General features: G+C 50.3%; 10 protein-coding genes and 1 non-coding gene across 11 annotated transcripts; 5 read left to right on the forward strand and 6 right to left on the reverse strand.

Annotated features, from left to right (window-relative positions):
* Positions 1–132: 132 nt before the first annotated feature.
* On the forward strand, positions 133–1,362 carry BO97DRAFT_357799 (lipase/thioesterase family protein; the record flags this gene model as incomplete). The annotated part of the gene is made up of 3 exons (XM_025692221.1): positions 133–320; positions 383–531; positions 581–1,362. The coding sequence occupies 3 exons, from the start codon at positions 133–135 to the stop codon at positions 1,360–1,362; spliced, it is 1,119 nt and encodes a 372-aa protein (XP_025546013.1).
* A 264-nt stretch (positions 1,363–1,626) lies between these two features.
* Positions 1,627–1,699, reverse strand: BO97DRAFT_t284. The gene has a single exon. It is a non-coding gene; the product is annotated as a tRNA-Thr (tRNA).
* Positions 1,700–1,885: 186 nt separating this feature from the next.
* Positions 1,886–5,907, reverse strand: pgxB (putative extracellular exo-polygalacturonase; the record flags this gene model as incomplete). Its single annotated transcript, XM_025700288.1, has 10 exons — positions 1,886–2,790; positions 2,906–3,364; positions 3,461–3,754; positions 3,804–3,892; positions 4,407–4,772; positions 4,821–5,066; positions 5,112–5,285; positions 5,335–5,502; positions 5,557–5,823; positions 5,869–5,907. The coding sequence occupies 10 exons, from the start codon at positions 5,905–5,907 to the stop codon at positions 1,977–1,979; spliced, it is 2,916 nt and encodes a 971-aa protein (XP_025546014.1). The 3' UTR covers positions 1,886–1,976.
* Positions 5,908–7,597: 1,690 nt separating this feature from the next.
* Positions 7,598–9,442, forward strand: BO97DRAFT_474023 (wax synthase family protein). Its single transcript, XM_025700289.1, has 2 exons — positions 7,598–8,751; positions 8,807–9,442. The coding sequence occupies exons 1-2, from the start codon at positions 7,917–7,919 to the stop codon at positions 9,244–9,246; spliced, it is 1,275 nt and encodes a 424-aa protein (XP_025546015.1). The 5' UTR covers positions 7,598–7,916; the 3' UTR covers positions 9,247–9,442.
* Positions 9,443–10,232: 790 nt separating this feature from the next.
* BO97DRAFT_419071 (F-box protein) lies at positions 10,233–11,618 on the reverse strand (the record flags this gene model as incomplete). The annotated part of the gene is made up of 1 exon (XM_025696545.1): positions 10,233–11,618. The coding sequence occupies one exon, from the start codon at positions 11,616–11,618 to the stop codon at positions 10,233–10,235; it is 1,386 nt and encodes a 461-aa protein (XP_025546016.1).
* A 915-nt stretch (positions 11,619–12,533) lies between these two features.
* On the forward strand, positions 12,534–12,932 carry BO97DRAFT_357804 (uncharacterized protein; the record flags this gene model as incomplete). Its single annotated transcript, XM_025692222.1, has 1 exon — positions 12,534–12,932. One exon carries the CDS (start codon positions 12,534–12,536, stop codon positions 12,930–12,932), a length of 399 nt encoding a protein of 132 aa, XP_025546017.1.
* Positions 12,933–13,244: 312 nt separating this feature from the next.
* BO97DRAFT_429848 (DUF1996 domain-containing protein) lies at positions 13,245–14,461 on the reverse strand (the record flags this gene model as incomplete). The annotated part of the gene is made up of 4 exons (XM_025697398.1): positions 13,245–13,649; positions 13,705–13,885; positions 13,937–14,058; positions 14,120–14,461. 4 exons carry the CDS (start codon positions 14,459–14,461, stop codon positions 13,245–13,247), a joined length of 1,050 nt encoding a protein of 349 aa, XP_025546018.1.
* Positions 14,462–15,324: 863 nt separating this feature from the next.
* On the reverse strand, positions 15,325–18,090 carry BO97DRAFT_277745 (repressor protein). The gene is made up of 2 exons (XM_025691034.1): positions 15,827–18,090; positions 15,325–15,770 (listed from the first exon to the last, which is right to left on the reverse strand). Exons 1-2 carry the CDS (start codon positions 17,990–17,992, stop codon positions 15,516–15,518), a joined length of 2,421 nt encoding a protein of 806 aa, XP_025546019.1. The 5' UTR covers positions 17,993–18,090; the 3' UTR covers positions 15,325–15,515.
* Positions 18,091–20,061: 1,971 nt separating this feature from the next.
* On the forward strand, positions 20,062–23,696 carry BO97DRAFT_379613 (putative C6 transcription factor). The gene is made up of 2 exons (XM_025693168.1): positions 20,062–20,442; positions 20,717–23,696. The coding sequence occupies exons 1-2, from the start codon at positions 20,365–20,367 to the stop codon at positions 23,309–23,311; spliced, it is 2,673 nt and encodes an 890-aa protein (XP_025546020.1). The 5' UTR covers positions 20,062–20,364; the 3' UTR covers positions 23,312–23,696.
* Positions 23,697–24,348: 652 nt separating this feature from the next.
* On the forward strand, positions 24,349–25,120 carry BO97DRAFT_277891 (uncharacterized protein). Its single transcript, XM_025691035.1, has 2 exons — positions 24,349–24,634; positions 24,694–25,120. The coding sequence occupies exons 1-2, from the start codon at positions 24,390–24,392 to the stop codon at positions 24,989–24,991; spliced, it is 543 nt and encodes a 180-aa protein (XP_025546021.1). The 5' UTR covers positions 24,349–24,389; the 3' UTR covers positions 24,992–25,120.
* A 409-nt stretch (positions 25,121–25,529) lies between these two features.
* On the reverse strand, positions 25,530–27,452 carry BO97DRAFT_277904 (protein phosphatase regulator REG1). The gene is made up of 2 exons (XM_025691036.1): positions 26,612–27,452; positions 25,530–26,557 (listed from the first exon to the last, which is right to left on the reverse strand). Exons 1-2 carry the CDS (start codon positions 27,229–27,231, stop codon positions 25,558–25,560), a joined length of 1,620 nt encoding a protein of 539 aa, XP_025546022.1. The 5' UTR covers positions 27,232–27,452; the 3' UTR covers positions 25,530–25,557.
* Between the last annotated feature and the right edge of the window lie 58 nt (positions 27,453–27,510).

Consider the following 27,510-nt stretch of genomic DNA (forward strand, 5'->3'; position numbering starts at 1 on the left):
GTTCATTGTTCATTGTTCATTGTTCATTGTTCATTGTTCATTGTTCATTGTTCATTGTTCATTGTTCATTGTTCATTGTTCATTGTTCATTGTTCCGTACTGTGCATACTATCATTGTGTGACCTTTCCAATATGACAGGCCTCTCTTCATTGGAACAATTGGACTGTCTGCCCGCTCTCGCGGCGCTCATTGGCACCGTTCTCTGGGCCTTGCTGACCAGTCGCTGGCGAACTCATCATTATCCTTCGACTCTATTGTTACATGTGGGCTATGCAGCCATGCGCAAGGCCACTGCACGCTTTTCAGTGGCCCAACTGCAGTATGCTTGCGCTTCCCCAATATGCAAGGGGGCACTCGCTTGACTTACAACGACCAATCCAGATATCTGCTTCCTACTACCGATACCGTCTATAAGCGATTCATGCGTCGCCATCATCTACCCTCGAAAACAGTGGACCTTGGTGAAGGTGCTCTAGGCCACTGGCTGGGGGATCATGAACATGCTGAGTATGTGCTGATATGGTATCACGGTGGGTTCCCTTGCCCTTATCAGTTGTATTGTGTTCTCACGGCCTTCAGGAGGCGGTTTCGTCCTTCCCGCCAACGACGGCTATTTCCATTTCTTCACCCAACTACTCACCGATACTCAATCCTGGCCTAAGCCAAGATCACTGGCAATCTTCACCCTTACCTATACTCTTGCTCCGCAGGCCACTTATCCCACTCAAATCCGCCAAGCCCTTTCAGCACTAAAGTACGTGGTCAAAGAGACCAACCGTTCGCCTTCGCAGATACTCCTCGGCGGTGACTCCGCCGGTGGAAATCTCGTCGGGGCCGTCCTTGCGCACCTCGTCCACCCCCATCCAGCTCTCCCGCCGCTGTCTCTATCTCCTGATAGTGTCAGCCCCAATCTCCGCGGCGCTATCATGATTTCCCCATGGACAAGTCTGAATCAGTCCATTCTACCTGAGGAAATTGCTGCCTCTATCGGAGCGGTCGAGTCAGAGATCGACTCCCGCGGAGATATCATCACCCCGGCGGTCGGCGGACCGTGGGCGGCGGCGTATATGGGTGCTGGCAAACATGACTATTACACGGATCTATCGATGGCGGCGGCAAATTGGCTCGCGCCGTTTCCTGTAGAAAAGGTTTGGGTCTGTGCCGGGGGAAAGGAGATAATATTGCCGTTCATCACTGCATTCGCCAAGAGACTGCAAGAGGCGTTAGGGGCGGAGAAGGTGGAGTTGTGCGTGGGTGAGGGCGAAGGGCATGTTGCGCCGATTTATAATCTAGCGCTGGGTGATTGGGGGCAGACAAAGCAGGGAATGGGAGTGAAAGGGTGGCTAGCAGAGGTGCTATGAATATATTCTATCCGCGGCAATACCTTGCCAGTTTGTACATGATTGTGTTAGTATCGATTATGAATGATATTGCTATTTGTTTGATGTGTAATCATGCCGTAGTGATGATGCAGCATTGTATCACAGACGACGCTTCAATCCATCGTAAGCTAGGAATCACCGTCCCTTGTGCACGCAGATGTACACAAACATTCCAATCAACAACTACATATGAGAGCAAAAGATGATTGAAGGTGACTTGTCAAAGCTTAAAAAAAGAAATGTTGCTCACACTCGGACTCGAACCGAGGATCTCAGCATTACTAGTGCTGCGCTTTACCATCTAAGCCATGCGAGCTGATTGGTGTATAATACCATACTTACATTATATAGGGCAATTTCAAAACGGAGGGAAAGTTGAAATGGTTCAAGGTTGAAATGTTTTGGCAAATATATTTTGTTGCTGAGCTGAGATTCTGTCGAGGAGTCTGCGGCAGTACTATTCGAACTTCAATCAAATGGCAGCCACATCACACACTTGACATATACAAATTCAACAAAGCCCATGCTGGCTTTACGGTAAACCTCTCAGAACAGAACAGCCATGCTTTTATTCTTCTGAGCCATTTGATAAATTACCTATGTTTGTGCGTACTATGCCTATGATGACCCCCATGCATGAACTCACTGATCCTCCTCTTCTTCTTCTCCCCTTCTGTCTTTTCCTCTTCGACCTCCATCTTCTCATCGTCTTCTTCCTCCTCATCTACAGCAGGCCACTCCTCCCACCCATCCTCCCATATACCCCACATAACCTCCTGTTTCTCTCCCCTCTCCATCTTCCTATCTCGCATCACCTTCTCCCACTTCTTCATCTCCTTCGTGTTCAACAAACACTCATCCAATAACCTCGTCACCCCGTCTACATCTACCCCTTCTCCGATAAACACGATCTCCTGCCGCCGATCACCCCACTCCCCTTGGAAATCATCCGCGATGGACTTCCGCACATCACCATCCTCCGGCCACGCCTCGTCCGGGACCTCGGCAAACCACGGCCCTCCGCAGTTCATGGTCAACATGGCGCCTGCCTGGCTCCATTCGCCGAACTGGTAGGGTCGGGTGGCGAGCCAGAAGAAGCCTTTGGAACGGAGTAGGGGTTGGAGGATGGGGTGAGCGCGTTTATTGGCGAGGATTTCTTGCGGGGCGGGTTGGGTTGGCTCTCCTTCATCGTCGTCGTCTTCTTCCGCGTCGGAGTCGGACTCGGAGTGTATTCCCGTGTCTGATTCTGCGTCAGAAGCGTTCTCTCCCTCTTCCTGTTCCTCATCATCATCGTCCGCATCATCTGCTGCATTTTGTAGAATTATGAACTTGTCGTGTAGCAAGTTGTATAACCTGCGGGGATGGAAGGGCCGTCGAGCCGTGTAGACGAAGTTGTTGATCCCGTACCTAATTTCACCGAACTGTTAGTATCAAGCCTTCTCCCTCTGCGAGACGGAAATAAAAAGCACACGACGGAGAGGTGTGAATAACCGTAACGAGCAAGGAAAGAATATGAACGTACTCCAAGGTCTCCGGCTTCGGCGCCCACCTCTCTTCCCCATTCCCCATCTTCAACTTACTCATCTCATGCAGACTCCGCAACCACCCCGCCCCGGACGCCGCCTTGATAAAATCAAACCGGCCCGTGTCTAGGATCTCCTTTACGTCCACGCGGGAGTAGCTCGTCTGGAGGACCTTCGCGGAGGGGTTTAGGGTCGTCACGAGCCGGAGGATTCTCTCACGGTCCTGCGGCCGGTCTGCTAGCATATCCATCTTGTTGATGAGAATGACGTCGGCGAACTCGATCTGGTCGACCATTAGGTCGGAGATGGTGCGCTCGTCTTCTGGGATGATGGTGTCGGATCCGTACCGGTCGGAGAGGAAGTCTGTTGTATCCAGGTTGGAGAGGAGGTTGAAGGCGTCGATTACTGTTACTGTGGTGTCAAGTGTTGAGAGTTGGTGGAGGCCGCCTAAAGTGTTTCTTTGGAGATGGTGGTGTTAGTCTTTGGCTAGGGCTTTAGGGGTAGGCAAGAATGCAAGAGAGGTTGGGGGAGGGGGGGAGAGAGAGACGCAGTACATTTGATCCAGTATCTTCTTGCCCTCTTCATCTAGTACACCCCCTTCTGCTTCAGCCTGGACCATTGCGGCGCTGAATTCCGCGGTGAATGTTTCGGCGACTTGCATGGGCTCGCTGATGCCTGTGCTTTCGATCACGACGTACTCGACCTCCTTCTGGGTCGTGAGTCGCGCGAGCTCTGAGAGGAGGTCTCCTCGTAACGTGCAGCAGATGCAGCCGTTTTGGAGCTGGATAAGGGATTCCTTGGTATGCGAGACGGTGTGATGCTTGATGAGAGTGGCATCGATGTTGAGGCTGTCCGCTCGTTAGTAAAAGCGAGGTGAGCGTATCGAGGGAAACTTGCCTGCTCATATCATTGACGATCACGGCAATGCGAAGGCCATGGTCGGGCGACTGGAGGATGTGCTCGAGCAGAGTAGTCTTTCCACTGCCCTGTTACTTAATCAGTATAGATTGAGATGGATTGGTGGGACTATGTGCTGGCTGACTGACCAAGAAACCTGAGAGGAGGGTCACAGGGAGTGGCTTCCTGCTATCTCTTTCAACTGTGACATTGGCCTTGTTTGCCTCAGATGAAGATTGTAGTTCGGCCCCCTTGTAGGAGAGAGTCTCCCGTCCCGAGTCAATGGTCATCTTCCTGCGACTGTTCTATGGTTTGCCACCGGAGAAATCAATTGTACACACCACAAACCAAGAGAAGATTATTGTGACTTCTCTACACCTCGATACTTATAGATCGAAACCCCCAAGGTGCTCTTATAGTACCTATTTATCATCATTGTTCCGATTGGTGACCGCCGCTCCCAAGGTCCTTGCTTGCAAGGTCCCATGTTGTATACCTACAAGGTACCCGATGGTACAACACGGAAACCCACTGATATTGATAGGTCAACTGTAGGTGCTAACTAAATTATCATTCGGTGGAGGTGGAGTTGCTCTTGTCCACACAATCCACTCCAATACCCCCGGTAATGCCAGTGCAGACAATCTCCGCCGGGCTGCCCGCCGGACTTGTCAACGAGATATCCTGCAGCGTGACATTTGTGCAGACAGCAGCCGGTGAGCAGGTCAGATCGGCAACCACTAGGCCTTCTTTACCCGACGAAGTGCCCCAGATGTTCTCAAACACGATGTTCGTGATGTTGACTGCAGACGGATACTGGGCGCACTCCGTTGCATTGATGTTGAAGTAGCACTGATCCAAAACTACCGGGTTGTCGGTGTTCTGAATCTGGATGTTCTTATAGGTGATGTTGTTGATGCGACCGTAGCCCACATCCTGTCCAGCCCAAGCCTTGAGTCGGGCGCCGTTCTATGTTTGTTAGCCTCCATCAGCAATGGCGTGTCCGGCTGCACTTACCTGACCATTCAGCAGCGTCACATTCTCTATCCACGCATTTTCGATAATGTCCAGCTCCCCTGAATATTGTCCAATACTACCCATGCTCACGCCATGCGTGTTATTACACCATAGGTTCTGAACGAAGATGTTGGTGGTGTTAGGCTTGGGCGAGAAGCAGTCATCGCCAATATCGACCCGGGTATTGGTGACCGTTAGTCCATCGACATTGTACGAATCAAAACCGTCGGTGTTTTTGGGCAGAGCCTATGCTATTAGCCAGAAGTTCCAGCCTGAGATACTTTGACTTACCGAGGCATTGGTCGAGTAAGCATGGATAAACACATCATCAAAGGAGATATCCTTGGTGTTGACGAAGAAATTGGTCCAGCATGGCGAATTAAGCTGGGTGATACCCTCCACAGATACTCGAGTTGCGTTGTCCGTGAGGAACAGAATCGGCCGGTAAAAGGTGTTGGAAGAGTCCTGACCCGTTAGCCTTGACCAACCGCTGAGCTTTCATAAGAAACCTTACCAAGATTTCGAGTCCAGCAAACGCGTTGTACCAAGCCTGTCCGTTGCCGTTCAACGTACCACTGCCAAAGATCTTGATATCATTTCCACCCCAGCGCCAAAAGGTGATTGACTTTTGGAAGTCATAGTAGTAGTTGTTGGCCTGCCAGTACGTGATATTGTTCGTGAACTACAACCATTAGCGTCCACTGTTTCCCCTTCATTGCTGCGCTTCACCACATACCTTGAGCTCACCCTCCAATTGCACCTCAATATTGTCCAAGAACGTCAGATCCAGCTTTTTCCCAATCACGTATTTCTTGCCCTTTTCCAGTAGCAGTCGTCCACCCTGGTTGGCCTGCTTGATTCCCCAGAGGAAGTCACTCGAGATATCGTCATAGTCGTTCTTGGATGGGCGAATTGTCACGGTCTTCCGATCCGGATATTTGGAATAATGCGCCCCAACACTTCTTAGACCTTCTGAATCGGAGACAGGAATAATCTTCGCCCCCTTAGGGACTCCGCCCACCGCGACGCCATTCACGACAATAGGAACAATGCTCAAAAGGAGCGCAGCGAAGGAGGTGAGGTTCATGGCTGGCTTGTCAATTTCAATTGAGCCTATCTTGTTCACCTCCCTCTGGAGCGGCCGTCCTACGCCGATTATTTATGTCCGTCCTTGACATCAGGATCTATGTTTAACCGCTCGCTATTACCCCCGGATCTCCCTCCATTGAAGAAAGAAGTCTGGGGAAATATCTTCGGGGAGCAAGTCGATTTCTCCACCTGTAGGATTTCTTCTGGAGAAGAAATTAGTCGATATCATGGCTAGGATCGCTTGGCCCACTTTGGCAGGTTTGCACCAAGAATTGGGCATGGACTGAGACTGGGGTTATTTCCCCGGATCGTTGCTTGGTCTGGGGGTTTCTTCCACCAATAGCTGGACAGGTCGCTCACCGAGTCTCCAGGTCTATGTACGGAGTAGGTTTATATCAATTGATTGGGGACGAGCCAGTTTGTCATTCCGGCTTGGCTCATTGCAGTTGGACTCATCAGGGAAAGTCGTTGAGGCGACGGAGGCTGGTCGATTACGTGAGGGATATTGAGCCGAAGTGGGCTTTTGACGGGAGTAAATTGAATATTGACGAGTCCGTCCTTTCCCCGCAAGAGCGGTGTTGATCGAATGTCAAGATGGTATAAGAAGGGGAATTATATCCGGGGGTCAGTCCCCGACATCGCATCCTCCCCTCATACCCCAGATTATGCGCTGCTTTTCCCATCACGAAACATTAATCAGATAATCAATGATTAATTATGAGAGAAGTCTTCACCAATTTACGGGAGTTGGAACAGTAGAATCAGTTGTCCTTCCCCTAGTGATCCCACTGCGACTCTCATCTCCCCATCATCTCAACCTCGGCAACCCCGCAGAACAGTCCCCAACCCCAACCCCTCTATCGGAAACACAAACCCGTTGATTAGTCTAATCTCCCCTTATCAAGTACTGTAACTCGCAAAGCCTTCCCAGAACAGCTTTGCTCAACAACAGGGAAATGATCACAGTCTCTCCCCCGCCAACATCAGCGCTGTAAGGCAGCCCACGTTGCCCAACCACCACAGCACCGACGGCACAAAACTCAGCTCTTCTGATTCAATCGACACATATACGAGTGCGTACGCCACCTGTTCGGGTTTTTTATGTATCACAAACACATCATTTCATTAAGAAACGGAATTAGGCTTGGGTGCATGTCATGCTAACTACAGCTCGTACTACGCGGAGTGGTTATAGCATTTCCAACTCCTGGGGTGGCGTATGATGTCATGGCCTGGCTGAGTGCTTTCAGTTGACTCTGGCCAGCTAATAAATGTAAACAGATTGTCTCAAAATGTTTTCTGCCATCATGGCCTTTACCCCTTTTTCTTGCCGTGCTATGGGTGTGTGTCCAGCTATCCTGACATCAAGCAATACTATACCGGCAAGCGCGCTTATCAGATCTACCTTTATCTATCCATCAACTTTGTTGCACAAGATACTGCCTTAGCCCTGTGGAACTCGCAAGCCATACTTAGGGTATTAATAACAGATTCAAGTAGAAATAAGCTTTATCAAACTGGCTCCGCTCCTAGCTAAAAATCCATCAAGTTAAATGAAGCCAGTCAGCCCCATCGTCCGCAGCATGGATATAGCCCGACATCCGGGAGTTACCGACCGCCACATCGGCACGTCTAGCCGTACCATGGGGCAGATATCCGTTCACAGCACGTTGTAGAGTCAAGGGTCCAGCTTTAACCGCGTTCTTGTGACCCATCATTCCAGTCAGATCAATCTAGAATCTGACTAGAAGTTTTTTCACAGGCAAGGCTGCGATTAATAATAAAGCGGAGCATCGCGGATGATCAGCCGCACACACCACCAGCCGCATTGCGGCCAGCCGGTTCATCAATTAACTGACGCAGCGTTGCGCTGCCACAATGATACACCAGTCTGTTTCTTCCATACCGTGTTTCTTTCTCTTCTCATCTTGTGTCATCTAGAAGTCTTAGCAAAGCATTGCGTTGGTTCCTTTTGAAAATTGCTTTGGGAGTCTCTTGTCCATCAAGATGTTCACCTTACCGTTGCTTGCCGTTACCCTCTTCCTCCAGGTCAAATTCTCCCTGCAACCAGGTCTGAAGTATGCGCTCTATGGTGCTCTCATTCTTAGTGCGCTGCATGCCATCTTCGCGCCCCTCAAGGGAGTCGGGGATTTTGCAACATACACCAATGCCTTCTTAAGTGTGTCTTTCATCATTCGAGCCGTGGAATTGCTTATCTTGCATGACCTCGATGCTTTAGAGCACTTGGAAAAGATATCTCACGTGTCGAGTTCAATTTTATACTCTTGGGAGCCCATTCCGAAAACGCTAGGTTATAGAAGATTTCTCCGAGTCTGTAACCTGATCGCCAACCCGCGCGCTATTGGATGGAACTATGGCTCGACCAAATACCTACCGCCGCTACGCCCCGTTGAGGGGGAGGCTGGCGGGGATCATTGTGCTCCAGAGCATGAGAACATGGTCTTGGTAGCTGATGGAGACCGTCGCACCTTTCTCAGGTCACGTGTTTGGACAATTCTCTTAGCCTATGCGGCCATAGACACGTATCAGGCGGCGTTTGCGCGCAACTATCCCAAAATCTGCGACAGCGTCGACAGATTTTTGAACGGCGTGGTGGGCTGGGATATTGCCCCGGCTACCAGCGAGATGGTAGTTAGAAGATATCTGTTGTCACCCGGCTGTTGGATAGCTGCATATGCTTTTGTAGATGGCATCCATTCCGCTGTGGGCGTATTTTCGGTTGGCATTTTGAGAGGCTTTTCGCCGAAGTATGCTGGAGAGCCATGGATGTATCCGCCGGTCTTTGGGTCCGTACGTCATCTGCTGGCGTTCAGTCTGCGTGGTATGATTTTCCGATTTTAGTGTTTTGTTATTATCAGCATGCTGACTTCCATCAGATATATGGGGCAAAATGTGGCACGACTTGTGTCGCAATCCCTTATTGACACTGTCCCGCGCGGCCATCCCGATGAACATTCCTGTGGGATTGCAACGTTTTCTGATCATTTGCCTCACCTTCTTTGTTTCGGGCATTGTTCATGTTGCAGGGACTTATGCTGTCTCCAAAGACCTTGTTGCGGTCGGCATGATGATGTCATTCTTTTGCATTTTGCCGCTCTGTATCGCCGCACAGCATCTAATCTCTGACCGATTCCTCCCTATGATTCTGCCTCAGAATGAGATCTCACGGTCGGTGATCTGGTTGGTCAATCTGGCTTTTGTTACAGGATGGGGCCACATCACCAGTCCTTGGTTTCTCGATCATAGCAAGCTGCCGGAGGCTATCGGATCGGTGCCTCTCCCCTTCAGTTTGTGGAAATTGGCGGCCAATATCTAGAGTTTCTCAGATTATTGACAGAGACAGAGCTTTGCACTTGTAGTACGGCAGACGGTTGGACATTTGTCTTACCTTGCCGTTGTCTATCGGTTTCACCATCTGATCTCATGTCTTAACTGGTCTATTGGTGTTGAGTCTGTGAATTCCGTTTTTATCTACATCAGATCACGTACAGCACTAGAGAAGTTCTTTTGCCCTGGGAAATCCCAGGTAACTTTAACAGTTTGTGACATTTTCCCTCTCACAATGCTCATGGCTGTACATGCAGAGAAAGCTGGGCGGGTGATGATGCTCACCAAGTACTTGAGCATCCCTACTCGCTAGCTTGGCTGATTAAACTTCGGAATAGTGGGCTTCAGAATAAGAGCTCATTTTATAAGGAATTGCGAGGGTCGAAGAAGTCTGTTAGCACGAGTAAGCGAGGGGATATACTTTGTAGCCGCCCTGTTCAATACCGTAAAAATGGTGGGATATGTGGGCGTCGTGAGAGTGCTCATTGCGGGCTATGTTGGCGTGTATTGTTTTGGGAAACTGAGGAAGACCTCAACTTGATGGGATGGAAGGAGAGGCTTGGGTTAGGGGCTTTCAAGAGGATTCTTGGTCCTACTTTTTGTATGTAGACACTGGCGTTGGTTACCCAGTACCCTTCAATGTCCATGGTTTGAACAGACGACTAAAGCATATTGTCAAGCTATGATTGAACTGTGCAGGATATACGTTTTTCATGTTTCTAACTACTATTAATATAGAGTAATCTAAACAGCGTGGAAGGACAAGTATACAACACACGCCTCTGCCAAGTCCTGTGAACATGATCACCTAGTCTCCACTTAGATATGATACTTCGTGTTCCCGGATAATTACGGGACAGAAAATTGATTAGATCCGTTGTACTAAGAGGCTCAATTTATAAGACTTCCTCTTCAGATGGCCAGCATCAAGTTCAACGGCAGTTGAGGACTCGCTCCCGCAGCTACCCAAATTGTTTATATGTCGCCCCGATGATACAAGTCCCACCCGTCGCAATCAACCTCGAAAGAAAACCTAGCCCCCTCAAGAATAGCCTCCAAAGCGCAGCAACCAGCCCTATAACTCTCTCGGAACTGAGGATTCACCACCCAATCACTCTCAGTGTATTCCCCCTGGATACCGAGCATCCCGCATGCGGGCAGATACTTGGGCTTCAGAAGAACATGCCGAAGAAATGGGAAATTGTTTCTGCAACAGTCCGCTAAGCTAGCCATCATTTCATAGACTGGATGCTCGCAACAAAGGATCGTAAGTCTCTCGATGAAGGGTGGGAGGTTTTGAAAGTCTTGCATTGCGCCTTGCTCCACGTCCAGATCTTTGAGATTCCTGAACGCGTCGAAGGAACCATACTGCGGGCAACGACGCCAATCGTAGATTATTAGTGGGTCAGCTACATCCAAATTGATGCGCACTGATCTAAGGTTATGCTTTTGAGACTCCAAGCATGGGAGCAGCGCTTGGGGTGGAAATTGGCAGCTGTCCGCGGTCTGGGATAACCAAGGCAGTGACTCATAGGTGAAGACCTCAAGCTTCTTACACGCTCGTATGATCTTTGTCAGTCGTGTTGCATCCAGTGTTGTTTCCTGGAGTTCTAACTCAGACAAAGCGAGTGAACCTGGTGGGAGATCAAAGTCCGGACAGGCAAGACCGTCACCGTTGCAAAAGGCCATCGAGAATTTCTCCAGTTTAGGCAAGCACATCAGAGAAATGACATCCTTCATCGTTGGATGTTGCATCTTCTTAAGATCTCTGATGTGTAGAGATCTCAACTTGGACAGAAACGGTGGTCGAAGGCTACCATCGTCGGGTGGTCGGTACAAAGGTTCTAATAGTCTCAGACCTTCATTTTCCACCACGATATCCAAAGCCTCAAGATTTGGCGCTAAAGTAGCGATGATCGTCACCAACGGATTCATTCTTGACTTGATTATTCCCGACATATAGTCGGCTTTGCGCGGAAGTCTCATCTCCTGGATAGCGCCTGTCAGCACACTGACGGCTTCATTTCTTTCAGTTTCCGGCCAGTCACTCAGGCAATCTGTCAGAATTCGATTCACGTTGATGCAAACGCGATGTACTTGTTTACCCAATTCAGGTCGCAAGACGAGCGTTCTTGCGAAGCTGATCAAGGGACCGATTCGGCACCGTCGCTTCAAATATGTATCGCTGCCAGCAGCGAGAACATACTTGAAATAGTCATAAAAGAGGATTGGCTGTGCAAGTAAACGTAGCCGTCTCGATGTTAAACACAGGCTGAGAAGTTCTGTCACATCGGTCGGGCCATGAAAGCAAGAAATGATAGCCAGGATAATCTCATTCGGTAGTGTCGAAAGCTGTGCCATAATCAAGGATTGCTTGGTGAGTGAAATAAAGCCTTTAAATGTTCGTTTTCACATCCAAACAATGTTTCGGACAGTTCTTGACTCGAAGGATGACAGCCCGAGAGTCGTCTAGAAAGAAGAGCTCAAGACCGAATCAACCGTGCTCAAGCTCTTGTATAGTGTTGAAACTGGGTATACACTGGAGCAAGAAAGAGTAGTCCAAGATTGGAAAAAGGAGTAACATAGAATTTGGATCGATAAGCGATAAGGTTGAATCTAATGTTTCCTGTTCGAGAAGTGACCCGCGCAGGTGGATCTAGTCAAGCCTATAGAGTTAGGTCCATCTTATGGATGTGAGTATTTCGACCAGGCGCGTGCCTCTAACAGGATTGTTAATCCTAGCTGCAGCCACCGGTTACGTCGCCACAAGGGGCTCCAACGGAAATACTCACATACTAAGTTAAGACATCAACACCGGAAGCCATTCTTTCATGTGAAAACATGCGACTTGATCAGCTTCAGTGGAATATTCCCGAAGGCTAAGTGGCAGCCGCCAGTTGATAAGGCTAAACTTTCCGACAAGCAAAAATCTTCCGCTTATGGTAGCACGTACCAAGCGTTAAGCGAGAGTTCATAAAGTTTATCAATCAAAGCAATGCAATGGTCTGGTTAGTGAAAATAAATTGTGCCTTTATATGGGATCGAGGAATAAACAACACATAGTGACGTCAGGTGCAAACTGGCCAAACAGCAGTGCATCCACTCGGCCTTCCTACCAATCAACACCATTTTCTTCCGACCTCAAAACATGAAGAGGCGAAAGCAAACATCTGGTGTCAGGCATACGCAAAGTACCCAAGTACTTACAGGGAAGCAGGCTTGATTGACCCCGACTACTAATGCAACTCATGCCTGGACTATTTCCTAAAAGATAAGATGTTCTACAATGCTCTCATCCGAACCCACCACATCACCTCTCGCAAGAAGGTTTCCGCCCTGAGACGTGCGGCGGACATGCACAATTGCTTTGTGCTTCTCCGCTCCGGAGGATGTCCGGGAATTATGTATGTGGAAGCAAGAGAGAAAGACGCTGTGGAGTCGTGGGTAAATATCGTGCGGAATCTGAGGTATAAGGATTTTCAGTTGGTTGTTCGGCCGGGACTTTTGGAAGAGGAAGCCCAGCCAGGCGAGGCTGGAAAACGACAGGGCCCTAACAGAAGTGAGAGGCAAAGGCCCGGAGTTGCTGAAGTTGAGACGGTCAAGGAGTTTGGGAGTCTCATGGAGCAGCGGGGAGTTTGGAAGTGGTGGAGAAAGGGGATGGGCTACATGAGCTGATGGCGTGGCAATCTTTCGTGCTTGATCATGGGATTGGTGGCTTCTTATGACATCAATTTGTTCGATTGGAGATACGACTATTTGGGACGCAACAAGCAACATCGCGGCGACTTCCCCTCAGCTGAAGTGTGAGAGTCTACGCTATATCACAAGTTTCAATCTGGTACCTTTCAGATCACTGGTCTATGGAGGAACCAAAAGACGTCAATGACCCACTACACTATAACAATGGTACATACAAACCACGATAAAAGCTTGTTGATCGCCAGTCTCGCCACTCTATACATGCTAATAGTATTACGCCTGACCATCTCACTCCGCATTATCCCGCCCAATGACTGGATTGTTCCCCGGCAAGCTGTCAATCAATCCACTCTGGCCTAGCTCATCCTTCGGCTCCACAACATCCAGATACTGTGACAGGGGTGTCAAAGCCCTTGTCTGGGTTCTTGTAACGGAGCAATCCGGATCTTCCAATCCTTGGGATCCCGTACAGGTTTCCATAGCTTGTCTCAGAGCATCCTGATCAGTCCAGCCGTGGATGAAATCGCCGTGCAATCCATACCCGGTTGCGTCACCCATGGAATACACTAAGTTTTGGTAGCTCTCTAGCGGAGCCGTGTTAAAGAAGAATTCGAGAAAGATTGAGTAGATCGCGACGGGATGCGACTTGGGACAAACACCCTTATTATAGTCACCGATCGCGGGATATGCCATCTGGAGGTGCAAATCAGCTGATGTTTCGGACGATGCTTTATGAGTTCCAACATACATGGCTTTTATGATCTGGACTATCGAGGTTTTTACCGTCCCAACATGAAGGCATGAATATCTGCGACCGCACGGCTTGGCAAGGTTGTCGCGGGAAATGCTTCGTTTCGTTCGAGCTACCGTCATATTCCATGCACATATGTGATACGGCTCGTTGAGCCATATCCGAATCATTGTATGATCTGATCTTCTCATTAGTCACAATCATTCAAGCAAAGTCGTGATGCTCGAACCTAAGATTAGGATCCCCAGCTATCATCCTCAGTCCTTCTGGCGGTGCTATTGGATACACCGAAGCGTTGCAGTATGTCATATCAACGCCATAATTGCATGCTCGGCCAAGGTAATAAATAGACTGATTGACAGAGTTAGATCGCCGCAGCATGAGACATTTTGCTCACCGGAGTGAAACATACAGTTGACTGATATTCCACGAGCTCGAAGGAACCGTCTGGCAGTTGATTGTACAGCTGCGGGATCCAGTAGTTGCTCTTATCGATAGCTACACCGCAAGTCGTCTCTCTCGCATTTCGGGCTGTGTCGAGGCCCATTGTTCTCTGAAATGCTGTGCCACCAGCAACCACGTGGACGTGTTCCGATATTCCACCTGGGGAGACTATCGGGTCGGAGAGTTGAGTGGTCAGTGGCACACAACTGAAGGTGAATTCATCGGTTGTGTGCTCCGTGCTGGTCGCTGTTTGGGAAAGCGCCAGTTGTATCACGAGGAGTGTGATGATATGGGGCAATTGTGTCCTCATGGTGGCATGAAGCAAACAAAGACTCAACACCTGAGATAACATTGCCTTGTGCTAGGGGGAAAAGGGCCTCCGGTTAGTCTTGGAAAGCCGTATTCGCATCTGCCGTGGCCACAGACATACTAAGTAACATTGTTTCCTGTAGGAAAAAGGTACCCATCCACACTTAAGCTGGATTGAATTGCGTTGGTAAGCCCAGGCTTGTGAGTGCAGTGTTTGTGTTACAATTCAAGGATGTATCAAAGCATGGAGCACGGTTAGACTTCAAGTATACTCCGAAGTAACCTCAGTTACCCATGACATGCCGCTGAAGCCTGTGGAATGTTCGCGACGGGGAAAGTTGAAGCTTGACCGCTGCTGTGTTTGGAGATGCATTCCTGACTTGTCATTTCCCCTGGCACAGCCCGCGCAGACACAACAGATGATGATGGCACGATCAATGATCTATGCACTGTACCTCACTAGCCCATTTCTGCCGGTAATTAGGTTTAGGTAGCGGCGACAACCCCTGCTGTACAAACATTCCAGAGCCTGGGTTTGTGATCTCCCAGATTTTCTTCCATTCTTTCTCAAGTAGAATCGGAGAATTTTTGCAAACATGGACTGGAACTTGGTGAGTAGTCGTCAAGTCAAACGAAAGTTGATCATAACTCGTGCGTGCTCTATACGTGATCATGCCATAGTCAACTCGTGCCGTGCCACTGATGCTTATCAGATCAGGCAAGTGACTGGTGAACTCGATGCCACGAAGGTCGGCAGAAATGAGCTAGCTAAAGCGGATGCCTGAGAAATCTTGTCCTCTAACACTGTCGATTAACAATATAGTGGATCATGACTCCACCGTGCTCATCTTCCCTCCCCTTATTGGCAAAATTGCTAGTCGTGGCTGATCCATTGTGGAGAATGGAAAATGGGCGACGTAGGAGAGAGAGCCAGTCTACAATGACACCCGGCAAATTGTGGGTACCGTACATCCATCGTGATCGCCATCCCGACTTGCATCTCGCAGTCATTTGTGTCTAGTTACAAAGGCTGCGCACCAGGGGGATGCCCCAGCCTATGAACGAACCTGCTCAAGTCGAGTTTGAATCGTCCTTTCGTCAAAAGGCCCGTCAATGCCGACATAATTGCGAAGGGCTTCAGAGAACATCAATCGTCGAGGTGCCTTCCGTCCTGTCATCAGTTCAATTTGCGAAATCGCTTGTTCAACTACGTTATCGAGACCATCGACTAACACCCATGGCCGTCCCGTCTCGCTCCTAATGCTACGCATTTGACGTAGTAGTGGCGTATCTAGTGGTTTATATGCGAACTGTGGTCAACAGGTCAGCGATGCCAATACACTTCCTATTTCGCCAAGATACCAACCTCAAGAACCACTCCTCCAGTGGGGCTGCCCAACCATTGCATCGGCATCTCGAAGTTGGCGGGCGGCTCATCCCGATCAGGGTCTGCTGGCACACAGGATGCAATCATGCAAGGGGGGCAAGCTTCGGTAGGCCACTCATCTTTGAGTGATTTCAACACATACACCACTTCTGTTGCATCCACCTGAGAAGCTGCCCAGGAATTGAAGTGTCGGGCCACACTCTCGGCCCGTGGCAATGTGCGGTTGTATATGAAGATCTTTCGGCACCCCAGCCGGAGCATGGCATAGACTGCCGCGCGAGCCATGCCACCCGCTCCGATCACCAAACCCGTCGTTTTCAACGGGCTAATTGCATTGCGTGGGGAGAGATTGCGGTTGATGCAGGTCATAATACCTACCCAATCCGTATTCTCTCCGTACCACCCCACCACAGGCCCGGCCTGGTTACGTCGACTCGCCTGTTCTTGCAATGAGTACATGGTGCCATCAGCGTTAGCCCGTAATGGCATGATCGTGTTAATGGCCCCAATGGCCTCAACGTGGCGGCTTTTGGCCACAAGTTTGTGGGATAACTGTACTCTCCAGGGCTGAACCACACTCGCCCCTCCAAAATGCGGATCCCGGCCTAGCCGATCCAAGATTGCAAGAGATGGAGACTCGGATATTGTGTAAGTGTGGTTCATGCCACACTGTCGAAAAGCGGCGTTGTGCATTGCGGGAGAAAGACTATAGGCTACATTGCCGCCCAGAATGCAGAACTTTAGAGGGTCGAGCACATAACTTTGAAACAGTGCTTGGATAGCATCACGGGAAGTTATCTGGGGATCTCGTTCGTTATCTGAAGAGCGTTCAATCGCGGGATGCGTTACACGAGTGAGAATGGAGTTGAATACTTGAGAGGTCCGTCCAAGGCTGCCCAAATTATAGGCGATGACTGGCAAATGTCCTCCGGGAAGAGCCTGAACCCTATTTGTGAACTTCACAATCGCCGCATTCTCCTCCCGTGCCGTGACGACACGGAGAAATCGGACCAGCTGACAGCCAAGCTTCTCAGCTTCAAGGTAAAGATTAAAACATTCTTGACTCTCCCATGTTTCGGGGGCAGAAGGCTCAAATATGCGTTGAGCAATGATCTTGGTCCTTCCCCTGGTACGAATCACTTCGCTAATTTGAGACCGATCCTGCTCAAGGTCAAGCGCCAGGTACTCGACTGCCAGCCGCAAGCTATGCTCCACTATGGCAACATATGCATTGTTGACTTGTGAAGTAGAACGGTTGTCTCGGGCAAGCCCTGTGGGAGAAGTATCGATAGATATTATGATTGGAGTACGAGCACTCCGTCGTAGCAATGAAACATGCTTGCTCATAGTTGCTGCCATGTCCGCACCCCAGCGGTCAACGCAGAGCTCAATGGCATCTCCACCCGACTCCAATTCAGGTACCTTGACAGTGCCTTCAATCAGATCAGAAGATCGCACAAAAATAGCATGGGTATAAGATCGGAGCTCTGGCGGTGTCTCGAGGAGGACAAAAGGCGAGTCATAGCTGGTATGGCCAACATCTGTACCGGTCACGAATCGCACAAATCGGGTGAAGTCTTCTTTAGCCTCTTTCAGTTTGAAAGAGTAATCGACACAGCGGCGGTCCGGAGTCCCTTCATCTGTCTGGGCAGCCAGACTGGAGCGATCTTCGATGTTGTAGAATTCGAAATTGGAGCATGTTCGGTGCAAAGGGTCACCCTCGCCAAGGAGTTTGACGGCCTGATCCTCTAAGCCTAAGAGACTCTGTATGCGATCCATATCGCGGACTATGTACACGATGGGGTTGGTGGCCGAATATTGACGGAGATGTTCTTGCACAGGACGAGTCAGACTTCCCAGACCACACTCAATCACGCACCGCGAGCGGTGGTTGTCCAGCATGGATTTGAGAACTTCAATATCGCGCTTCTGGAACTCTTGGCTCCCATAACGCTTGAGATAGTCATGTCTCGAGTAGCCCGTGCGTTCCTTGAAGTAATGATCCTCAGTGATAAATCGTCGGTTCAGGGCTGTTGCAGCGACAAACCCCAGAGACCGTTTGCCGCAACCTCGGATTCCCACCAACACTAACGAAGCATCCGGGTCAAATTTCCGGCGCTTATCGACTGGAGACTGCTTATGCATCGCTTCAATTGTTATGGATTGGAGCTTAAACGCGTTGCGCAACTCGTATCGCGTGCACGGGTGCGTAGGGACAACCCGTTCCGGGACAAAGGGAAGATGCGTTGGGAGTTGATCGCGCTGGCGTAATACCTTTGTAGAGATTCAATTGCTAGGTGCAATAGTTTTACCTGCTGCTGCATAATAGATCCAAGCAGGCCATGATGCAGGCGACGGTTGGAGGAAGAGCGAAGGGCAATTGGTATTGGAGCAACAGCTGCGGAGAGGTTGTACTGGGGAAATTGGCGGTGGGGGGAAGAAGGATCTTGCGACAGACAGCTGTGAGCCTGTGACAAGGGCGGTCAGTTGGGGCCGCGGGCATGCTGCGGAGACGCCGGAGGGACAATTCAATCTCACAACTGGATCCAGACAGACTGTGATTGGTTTGCTCACTGGGAGAAGATGGGGACCACCCCAAGAGCGCGTGCGGGCGGTTGACGGCAGTTTATAGCGGAACCGAGCCCTCGAAGCCGGAGCTTTTCCTGGCAGCAGACTTGGCCATTCTCATTTTTCGACCAGCTGTCTTTGGCGCCATCTGCTGAAAGCCACCGCCCGCCCACCTTGCCATCGACGGTCTTTCGGTTAAGCACTTTGCCGGACGGACTCTCTGCATCATTTCCCACAAGTCTCTTGCAGGCTTACTGTATGAGCTGTACGAGTGGATATAGCAGACAACTTAAATGTGCCGAGTTCCTGTCACCGCTCCACTCTAGTTGCAGGCAGAAGTAATGGGAAATTGGGACTTCCAATCAGTTAGTGTCCATGAGGAGCTGGGCAGCTGAATCTCCATTTTCCTGAGCTTAATAAGACTCAGGGATTTTACCTTGTTAACAACGGAAGAGGGGTGATTGCTGGATAGATAGTATGTACTATACAGAATACTTCCTGTACTTACTTCCAACATGTCGAAGTTCTGCGTAAATCATTGAATCGGGATGCCGAGTGTTCTTGGCTCGGGAAGAATAAATAGCTTACTTATCCTTAAGAGCAGGTCAGACTTGTGGTATGGGATTGAGCTCTACACTCTACACTTCTATAGAGTACGGGGTCGGAGTGGTTAACTATAAACAGCCTGGCGTGAACCTTGGAGCCGCAGGACTACGTACTCCTGGGGGAGCGTCACGAGTGAGCCCCTGTGGAAATTAAATTATCGCCTCAGTGGGGTGAAGAAGAGAAGCGCCGCTTCTCCTCATTTTGGCCCATCATTGACTTCTGGTAATATAATGGCCGAGAAAAATCTTTGTAAGGGACTCCTTCGTAGCCGCGTAGATTTGCTTGAAGTGTGCAGTGTGGGACGGTGACTATTTTCGAATGCCTTCAGCGATTGCTGTACTGGTTGTTCTTAATATAAATCAAGGCTGTTGTACACAGAGGGCAGTGCTCAATGGTAAGTTGTTGCTATTTTCTGCAGCTAGCATGCGCGTTGTCTTAAAAGCTCCTTGTCAATATTAAGACTATTAGTGGTCTGGCACAAAGTCCCAAGGTCCCAATTTCCCACAATGAAATCAGTGGAAATCGTGGAGAAGCCGTGGGGATCCGGTGTGGGGTGAGAGAAGGCCTCACTCGCCGCCTGAGGCTAACAAGCCTAGACGTGGTTCCCGACGGAATCGCCCATTTTCTATTCTACGGCGTACGGAGTAGTACGGAGGAGTCTCATCATGCCCTTCCCCCCCCCAATAATAATATTATTATTATTCCCGAACTTTGGTTCCGATGTCTTCCCGCCCCCTTCCCTTCCACTCACTATTCCTCATGTTCATCATTCATTTTCTGACCGCTGCTACTGCCCGCTACCCTTGACCCTGGTGAACGTATCTCGTCACTTTCTGTTTTCCCCCAGCTAATCGAAAAAGTAAAAATTTAAAAATTCTAAACTTGGCTGCCTTAGAATGGGGCAGGTCCAGTTACTTGCCAATATTGGACGGACCAACCTCATTCGACACCCAAAAACAGCAGATAGAGAGACCCTGGGCTGTGGCTGTGGTTCAACTACCAAGGCTTCTTGACTATTCTTGCGTAATTCCCACTTTCCTCCTCTATCTGGGGTTCTTAGATTCCCGACTGCGTTTATAACAAGCGGCCATGCACGGTTCGAGAGTTTAATCCAATCGAGTGCCACACCTTCATAACCATCACCACTACTTACCGATCACCTTCTCGGCTGTATCGCCCCTGTTCTCGGCTTCTTCGTCTCTTTGACTCGGCTCATTGAAGACCGGCGCTCTACCCTTCCAGTTGCGCTCAGGATTCGTTTCAATTACCCTTCCATCCCTCTTTCCTATTCTATCTCTCCCTACATGGCTATGCCATTGCTTTCCGCCATATAGCCCTCCTCAATGGATGAGGGTTCTGATCCGAAAGCCCCCCGCCGGAAGAGGGTATCTCGGGCCTGTGATCGATGTCGGAGCAAAAAGGTCAGTTGTCACTTCTGTGCATCTCGCTTTGCTTTATCAATGCCGTGATCCCACAATCTCCGGGCCTCCCTGGTCTGTCCCCATCGGTGTAATATCACCCGAGCCGCGCGTGGGTTGCTGCAACTTGCGACATCACCCACTTCATGAATGTACCCCTCGCTTCATTCGATTGACCTCTCATTCCTCTCCCCCTCCACTCATGTCGCTGCTATCAACCCAAATTCTTCGTTCGCCCTCGCCCGTCAAACCACGTTGACACGAACTTCCGCTACAGGACAAATGCGATGGGCTCCGTCCGGCCTGCTCCGCCTGTCAGGCCTCGGGCCAGACCTGTTCTTACGACCCCCACGCGAAGAAGCGCGGCTTACCGGAAGGATATGTCCGCGGTCTAGAGAAGCTGTGGGCCCTGTCGATCTGCAACATCGAGGGCTTCGAAGACACCATGCTAGCCCTGCTAGGCACTACAGCTGAATCAGCGAATCGAAGAAGCAAGCTCATGTCCATTTGGTCTGACGACAGCGCCTCAGAGTCCCTGCATGAGTCGTGGAAGAAAAGCCGCCTATTCGGTGCGCTCGAGAAGATGCTGTCAAATTCGGACCCATCGCCAAACCCATCAGGAAAACGGCCTCGCGATGGTCATGATAATGGCTTGACTGGGTCGGAAACCGAATGGGGATTTCGCATCGACCGGAGCTCACCACATCATTTACATGATTCTCCGCGCGTAGTTCAGCCGTCCAGCTCGTCGCAGGTCAAGCGACCTAGATTATCATTACCACCCGAGAATCCGACCGCGTTCCAAGCCAACCAGGGGGCACATGGGCTGCAATTACCGCCGCAAACTTCGCAGCTCTTGGATGTCTACTTCGCCGTTACTCACTCGTGGTTCCCCATTGTCGCCAAGCACAATATTCTCCGTGCCTCTTATCTGTACGCAGGCGCGCCTGTGTCCGTGGTGAAAATGGCACCCGGTTCGGGTGACCATGCTGCTCTTTGGGCTTTGCTCAGTTATACCATTTCGCAATCCCAGCTCAACCCGCGGGACGGGTCCTCGAAGGTGCTCACTCAGACCAAGGAATATTATGCGATCGCTCGCTCTTTGATTCCTTCCGAGACTGAACGTTATGAACTCGGACATGTGCAAGCACTGCTTCTGCTCACACTGGTGAACATTGGTCTGGAAGATTGGACGGCTGCTTGGCTGTTAAGTGGCCAAGCAGTCCGAGTGGCTGTCTCTATGGACCTAGGTGTCTTTACAGATGTACGACGATCTGACGAGCTACGACAGGGCAAGGCGGTCTTCCTCGGCTGTTTCGTCATAGACTCGTTGCTGTCGTTCCGTATGTCGAGGCGGCCCTCGATGCATCCGCGGGATCTTACCACTGTGGGCTTATTAGAGGAGGATGGTTTGGAAGAATGGAATTCTTGGGCAGACGTGTTGCCCCCTACGACAGTCGGGCAGGGCAAGAGTCCGCGGCGTGGCCCTCTTCTCACGCTAAGCTGCTTCAACCGACTGGTCGAGCTAGCCAGCGTGCTGAACAAAATCGCTCGCGACTTCGCACCAGGCTCGGGTGCTCCACTCTTTGCTCAGCAGTTGGTTCTAGAACTCAAGCAATGGGATGATCGTTTGCCTCTCGGATGCCGCTTGATTGGCCCCGAAAGCATCTATCCGGAACGGCATTCCGCCTTACTGCCCCATCAGAGCTATCTGGGACTGACTTATGTCGCTACTCTCTTGTGGCTTTATCTTCGTATTGCTCCTCAGGAGCTAGGGTTGTCCCGGTCTCAACGTCCAGCTGTGGAAGGAGCAAAGAAGATTCTTTACCGCGCTCTTCCGATCATCACTCAGCATCTGGAGAATTTCCAACTCTGTGGACTGCCACCTATCTTTGAACTCTCTCTACGGACAATAGCCGAGCAAGCTTTTGTCTTACGCAATAAGATTGAATCGGACATGTTCCCTTTCGCCCAATGGGCGGAAGCATTGGTTGAGCGAACGACTCTATTGGGCACTACTTGGCCTGTATATCGCTCATTGTGCACCATGATTGACCATTGGAATCGGTCCAAGGACCTACCAGGAACCCCAGTGGCGCCTGCTCAGAGAATTGAAACGGAGGGTACCCCACGATCAATACACGGAATCACCAGTAACCCGTTCCCGCCTGCATCCATACCGACCTCATCAGTTGGGTATCAGAGTATCTCCGGGGAGACATCCTTGAATGCCCAAGCGCGAAGAAATGCCTCTAACTTGCGTGAACCTGATTACATGACGTCCATCGCGGGTATCAGCATTCCAGTGGACGGACAATACATGACACCAAAAGACACAGCCATGGAAAATGCAGACCTTTCAATGATGGATGCATCTTTCCAAGGCTCCACTGGGCGGGCAGCGGTCCATCTGGACAAGTCGAGCCCTGCGAACGGGTTGAGTGTGGCTATGGCACGAGGACCACATTCTCACCCAGCAACTCCCGACTCTTCCGTATCAACATCCATGAGGTCGGGAATTGCCGGAGCACCCGGTGATCTTTCTGTTCCCCGGAGTGATCAACTAGACCCCGGTAATCTCCGAACCACTAATCCTGGGGAGTCCCATATCGGATCGACAGGCGATATTGATGCTATCTTCCGAGATCTGGCTTACCTCGATACGACAGAATGGGCCACAAATCGCGAGGCCGCGCTGAAGGATTTCGGTTTCATCGACGACAACACGTTCCAGGCGTTCTGTCATGATCCAGATCGACTTGTTGGGTCTCAGCCATTAGTTCATCCGCCCTCAATTGCGGACATATGGCCGCCTCCCGGCTTCTTCCCGGAGACCTTCCAAGAGCCGATGGAGGAGACTATGGAGGGTTAGCTGGGGTGCTCGTGGTTGGCAACTCTATGGAAAGGTTTGCTCAAGGAAGAACACCCCATCTGCTTCCCCTGGTCATGGTTGATTCAAGGCTTGTGATGCTATGAGCGTAATTAGAGCACACAATGGGCGGCGCTGTTGGTGCATTGCGGTCATCCTTTTCTTACCTTGTTCTATTTCGATACCCAATGCAAGCGCACTACAGGTATTCCGTCTCATCGGCTTTGTTTATGGGATTGACAGATATTGCGATGTCGAGAGTTCCAGATATATGACATGGTATAGTAGGCAGTAACCGGAGGTTGAACAGTATAGCATTGGTCGATGGTATACCTTCTAGTATAGTACAGGTGTTGTACATCTTATATCCTGGAGCCGCCTACATTATCGTCTTCAAGTTCATCTATTCCAGGAAGAAGGCATCGTGAATCCACGTATACAATGGCTAAGTGTCAAATGACAGTGCCATGAGCTTTGCGCTTGAGAATTTGAAACGAAGAAGAGCCACAGCCCCAATTCCTCGCTTAGATACGAGCCCATGCGGAAACTCGATCCTATTAAGTTGGGTTCCGCGAGACTGTCCATTGGACACGCTTTTTCTACGTGCCTCTAGTTGATGGCCGACATGGATTACCTACTTAGTATCGCCTCCGGCTATTGCATGCTATCGCGGCAGCAGCGACTCTAGGCAGGAGTTTACATACCAGCTATATGTCTGTATGGATAGTATCTGCATTACTCGTATCCATAACGAAATCAGATATACTCCCGCCCCCCTCCCTCTCGCCGTAAACAAGCACCGGAGATGATGGCGCCCTGAACTCAGCATGCGATTATTGGGATCCGCAGGAGTCAAAAAGATGTGGGATTCTGAGCAATTGGATCTATTGATCTTGGCTCATCGCAAGACGCATATCTTAGGGGCTACCTACTTAGTAGAATGCTCTCAGACGCAACCCCCCTATATAACCAGCTAGCTAGATAGGGACCCGGTTGACTGCAGCTAGCTGGAGCGGGTTCGCTACCTTACCCATACCTCCGCCCAATATAAATCCAGTTGGCATCTACCTTACTTGCACTTATGTCCTCTCCCACTGCACGCGCTCATCTATCCCCTGCGCCCCCTCTTTTCGTTGCGGGTAATTTTTCAGGCCAATCATTCAGGTTGCCCTCTTCAGCCACCTCACGTCCAAAGCTTGTGGTTTACTGCGGAGTAATAAACTTCATGGTACTATTGACTCGGGAGGGGTGGAAGGCTAGGGCAACGACAGGTACATACTTCACAGAACATCCAGTAGGTATATATACATTATTCTCACTGATGAGGTAGGTCCTCGGAGGCCCCCGGCCGTTCTGGGCACTTATGTTTGTTGATATACATTTAGTCATCCAACCTCCTCCAACTCTTATCCCCACCTTCGGGTTCGGATTGCCTTTCTTTTCGGGGCTCATGCGGTCGCCACGGCTTCTTATCTTTTATACAGGTGGGTACGGACTACCTCGGAGGAGCTGTCCGTCATTAGCTCCCTAACTACGGAGACATACCAGGGATTCGTGGTGGACAGTGATCGATGCTTTGTTATCTTGAGAAATCGGAATGATTGGTCGTACACACCGAGTGCCAATGATGCGCTGCGGGAACAATTGCCGGCTGCCTGCGGGGTGTTAAGCCCTGTGCGTTAGTTGATGCGTACATCTTGACACCGCTCTGATTATCGGATTTGGTGCCAGTGGTTGGAGGTTAGGGAGCCGAGTGAGGAGCTTATCTAGAATGCGATGTTGAGGGGATTACAGCCTGTACACTCTTCAAAGGCAGGAGTTTGTTGTCAGCGTGATATCGGCACGCTTTGGAATCATTAGATATATTAGTTTTCACTTTTGCATAATCATAATGCCTATTGTCATTACCGTCAATGCACATCGAGAATTCAATGCTGCATTCCGTCCCATTAATCACGCCAAGCTGGAAATGAAAAGGCCCCCCAAGAGCACCACGAGAACACCGGCCATAAAGCTTTTCGAAAATATAGCTCAGGACCATAATCAGATGAAACCTCCGCCCCTTTTGCCCCTGGCAGACGCAGGAAAACAAGCACGCAAGATCATCATTATAATCCGGAACGCCTCGACCTATCTTGTCAGTCGTATAGTGTATAAAGTAAATTTAAATAAGAGATATTCATCTTTCGGATAGAATGCACGAGCCCCAGAACCTGCTTTCGAGTGATTCATGGAGAATGAGGACAAAGTCATCGTCTCCATCCTACATTCCATATCACGTGAGCGATGTCTTTGGCGGTATTCATTGTATCGATAACGCGATCAAGGATGCTCCCGTTCAAGCTTTCTTCGTCTTCAGTCGGAGTACGCGTACCCGGTGACGTCGAGTCAAAGTAGTGGCCGAGCTCTTCGTCATCTTCGGGATTTACAAACCATGGACGGCTGGTGTTGGATGGATCGTGGGAGCTCCGGCTCGAACCCCAGTCAAAGGTATAATCGCTATCATCTTCGTCCAAGAGAAAGTTGGCGGAAGTAGAGGGCCGAGCAGTCTTTGCCGAGGAAGTCGACGAGGAGAAGTAGTAGGACCAACGGTCCATTATTGAGCCTGCCGGAGGCTCGGGAGTGTCACCACGATACTTCAACGTGGTCGAGGGAAGGGGGGCAATGGTTTTGTTATCAGCACTGAAGCAACCACGAAGCGTGGCTTGATCGCTCCGCCTTGTGTCAGGGTGAATCTGTTTCATCATCACGACACCGTCTTCCGAGGACGAGTCATCGCGAACCGCGGGCCCTTCATCGTCTTCCTCCTCTTCCTTTGCTTCCACTGCGATGCATTGCACTACTTCATTGTTGAAGTGAATATGTCGTCTTTCACTGGGAGACCCAATGCCTGACGATGTTGTCTCGGTAGTGGTTCCGCGAAGAGACGCTGAAACAAAAGTAGCTGCCAATTGGTTCGGCACCTGCCCAAGATCCGAGGGGCAGCGTTGGAAAGACGGTCGACTTCGATTCGTCTCCGCTTCCTGTGCTTTCAAAATAGCCCCTGCATGCTGTAGGAGAGTATGTTGGGATAAAGAGCGTTGAAGGATGGTTTCGGAGGCGGTTCTCTTCTTCAGTATTGGCTTTCTGTCAGGGTACAGAGTTGGCGTTGCGAATCGACTCGGCGGAGGGGAGTCGTTCAAAGCCGGCTCCCGTCTATCGCACGTTTTCAGTGGCCCATACAGCCATGTAACGTCACAGTCTTTAAGCCTAGTGCGGGTTCGTTAGAATGTCCGCTGACTGACCAGAAGACGAAGAACCTACCAATTTAAAGTCTCTGGGGATACTGTACCCAAATTCATCTTCAGCTTGCCCCATGTCCGCCATGACGCATTCTCCAACCTCAGTCCGTTGTCGTAGGCGCTTCGACGAGCGACCACATAACGCCACGAAGCCCATATGTCTTCCTGCCGCCACTCGTGAGATAGATAGTCGACATGTCTCGATGGCTCATCTTCAATTGAACTATCATCGGCAGCTGGTGTCTGCGCCTTCCACCGCTGAAGATCCGCCGACGAGTCTACCGACACTTCACTAAGGGCTTCCGGTTCTTTTGGGAGGAACTGATTAGAGTCATACGATGGTAGTATCAATTCGCTGTCATCTTGATCATCGCCGACACTCAAAGATAGACTGCTAAGGGTGGTGGCTCTCGAGGAGAAATGGTCCGCGGCTGAGAGTGCAAGGTCCGAGGAGGGTGAGTCGGACGGATGCATAGATGTGATTGAGTTCGTGTACTCTGGTGGATGGAAGCCATGGACAGCAGACTTGGCGGTAGCAATCTCAGGCTCCTCAATGAAATAGGTCTGAGTGATAGCAGAGCGGAAAGAATCCGGAGGGAAACGCGCGTGTTCCTCTCGGGAGGCGGAAAGAACGGCCGTCATCTTCGCAGCAAAGCCGTGCAAGTCAATGGAGCGATATCAGACCAGCAAGCTTACGGGAGGCGAGAGAAGGGTGGCCCAAGAAATGCGATCAGTGGAAAGAGACAAGGACACAGCTCGAAGATGATAAGGGTCTGCGACTGTCGTTCACAGTGTCGGGCAAAGCGACAAGCCTCGGATCTAGCGAAAGCGCCAGTGGGCTGAGATCATGGCGGGGAGATTGTGGTCAAGGTGGAGGGCGATATGTACGGGACGAGTTGATCTTATACCGCGAATCGAAGA

This window comes from Aspergillus homomorphus (assembly GCF_003184865.1).
Source record: "Aspergillus homomorphus CBS 101889 unplaced genomic scaffold BO97scaffold_83, whole genome shotgun sequence".
NCBI lineage: Eukaryota > Fungi > Ascomycota > Eurotiomycetes > Eurotiales > Aspergillaceae > Aspergillus > Aspergillus homomorphus.

What these genes read in the sequence shown, in the direction of transcription:
- BO97DRAFT_474023 (XM_025700289.1), top strand. Translation starts at nt 7,917, where the DNA reads ATGTTCACCTTACCGTTGCTTGCCGTTACCCTCTTCCTCCAGGTCAAA. An exon ending in GCTGGCGTTCAGTCTGCGTG is followed by an intron (nt 8,752 to 8,806) that starts GTATGATTTTCC and finishes GACTTCCATCAG; the next exon opens with ATATATGGGGCAAAATGTGG.
- BO97DRAFT_277745 (XM_025691034.1), bottom strand. Translation starts at nt 17,992, where the DNA reads ATGCATAAGCAGTCTCCAGTCGATAAGCGCCGGAAATTTGACCCGGAT. An exon ending in CTGGAGGAGTGGTTCTTGAG is followed by an intron (nt 15,771 to 15,826) that starts GTTGGTATCTTG and finishes TGTTGACCACAG; the next exon opens with TTCGCATATAAACCACTAGA.
- BO97DRAFT_379613 (XM_025693168.1), top strand. Translation starts at nt 20,365, where the DNA reads ATGGATGAGGGTTCTGATCCGAAAGCCCCCCGCCGGAAGAGGGTATCT. An exon ending in ATCGATGTCGGAGCAAAAAG is followed by an intron (nt 20,443 to 20,716) that starts GTCAGTTGTCAC and finishes CTTCCGCTACAG; the next exon opens with GACAAATGCGATGGGCTCCG.
- BO97DRAFT_277891 (XM_025691035.1), top strand. Translation starts at nt 24,390, where the DNA reads ATGTCCTCTCCCACTGCACGCGCTCATCTATCCCCTGCGCCCCCTCTT. An exon ending in ACATTATTCTCACTGATGAG is followed by an intron (nt 24,635 to 24,693) that starts GTAGGTCCTCGG and finishes ATATACATTTAG; the next exon opens with TCATCCAACCTCCTCCAACT.
- BO97DRAFT_277904 (XM_025691036.1), bottom strand. Translation starts at nt 27,231, where the DNA reads ATGACGGCCGTTCTTTCCGCCTCCCGAGAGGAACACGCGCGTTTCCCT. An exon ending in TCCCCAGAGACTTTAAATTG is followed by an intron (nt 26,558 to 26,611) that starts GTAGGTTCTTCG and finishes AACCCGCACTAG; the next exon opens with GCTTAAAGACTGTGACGTTA.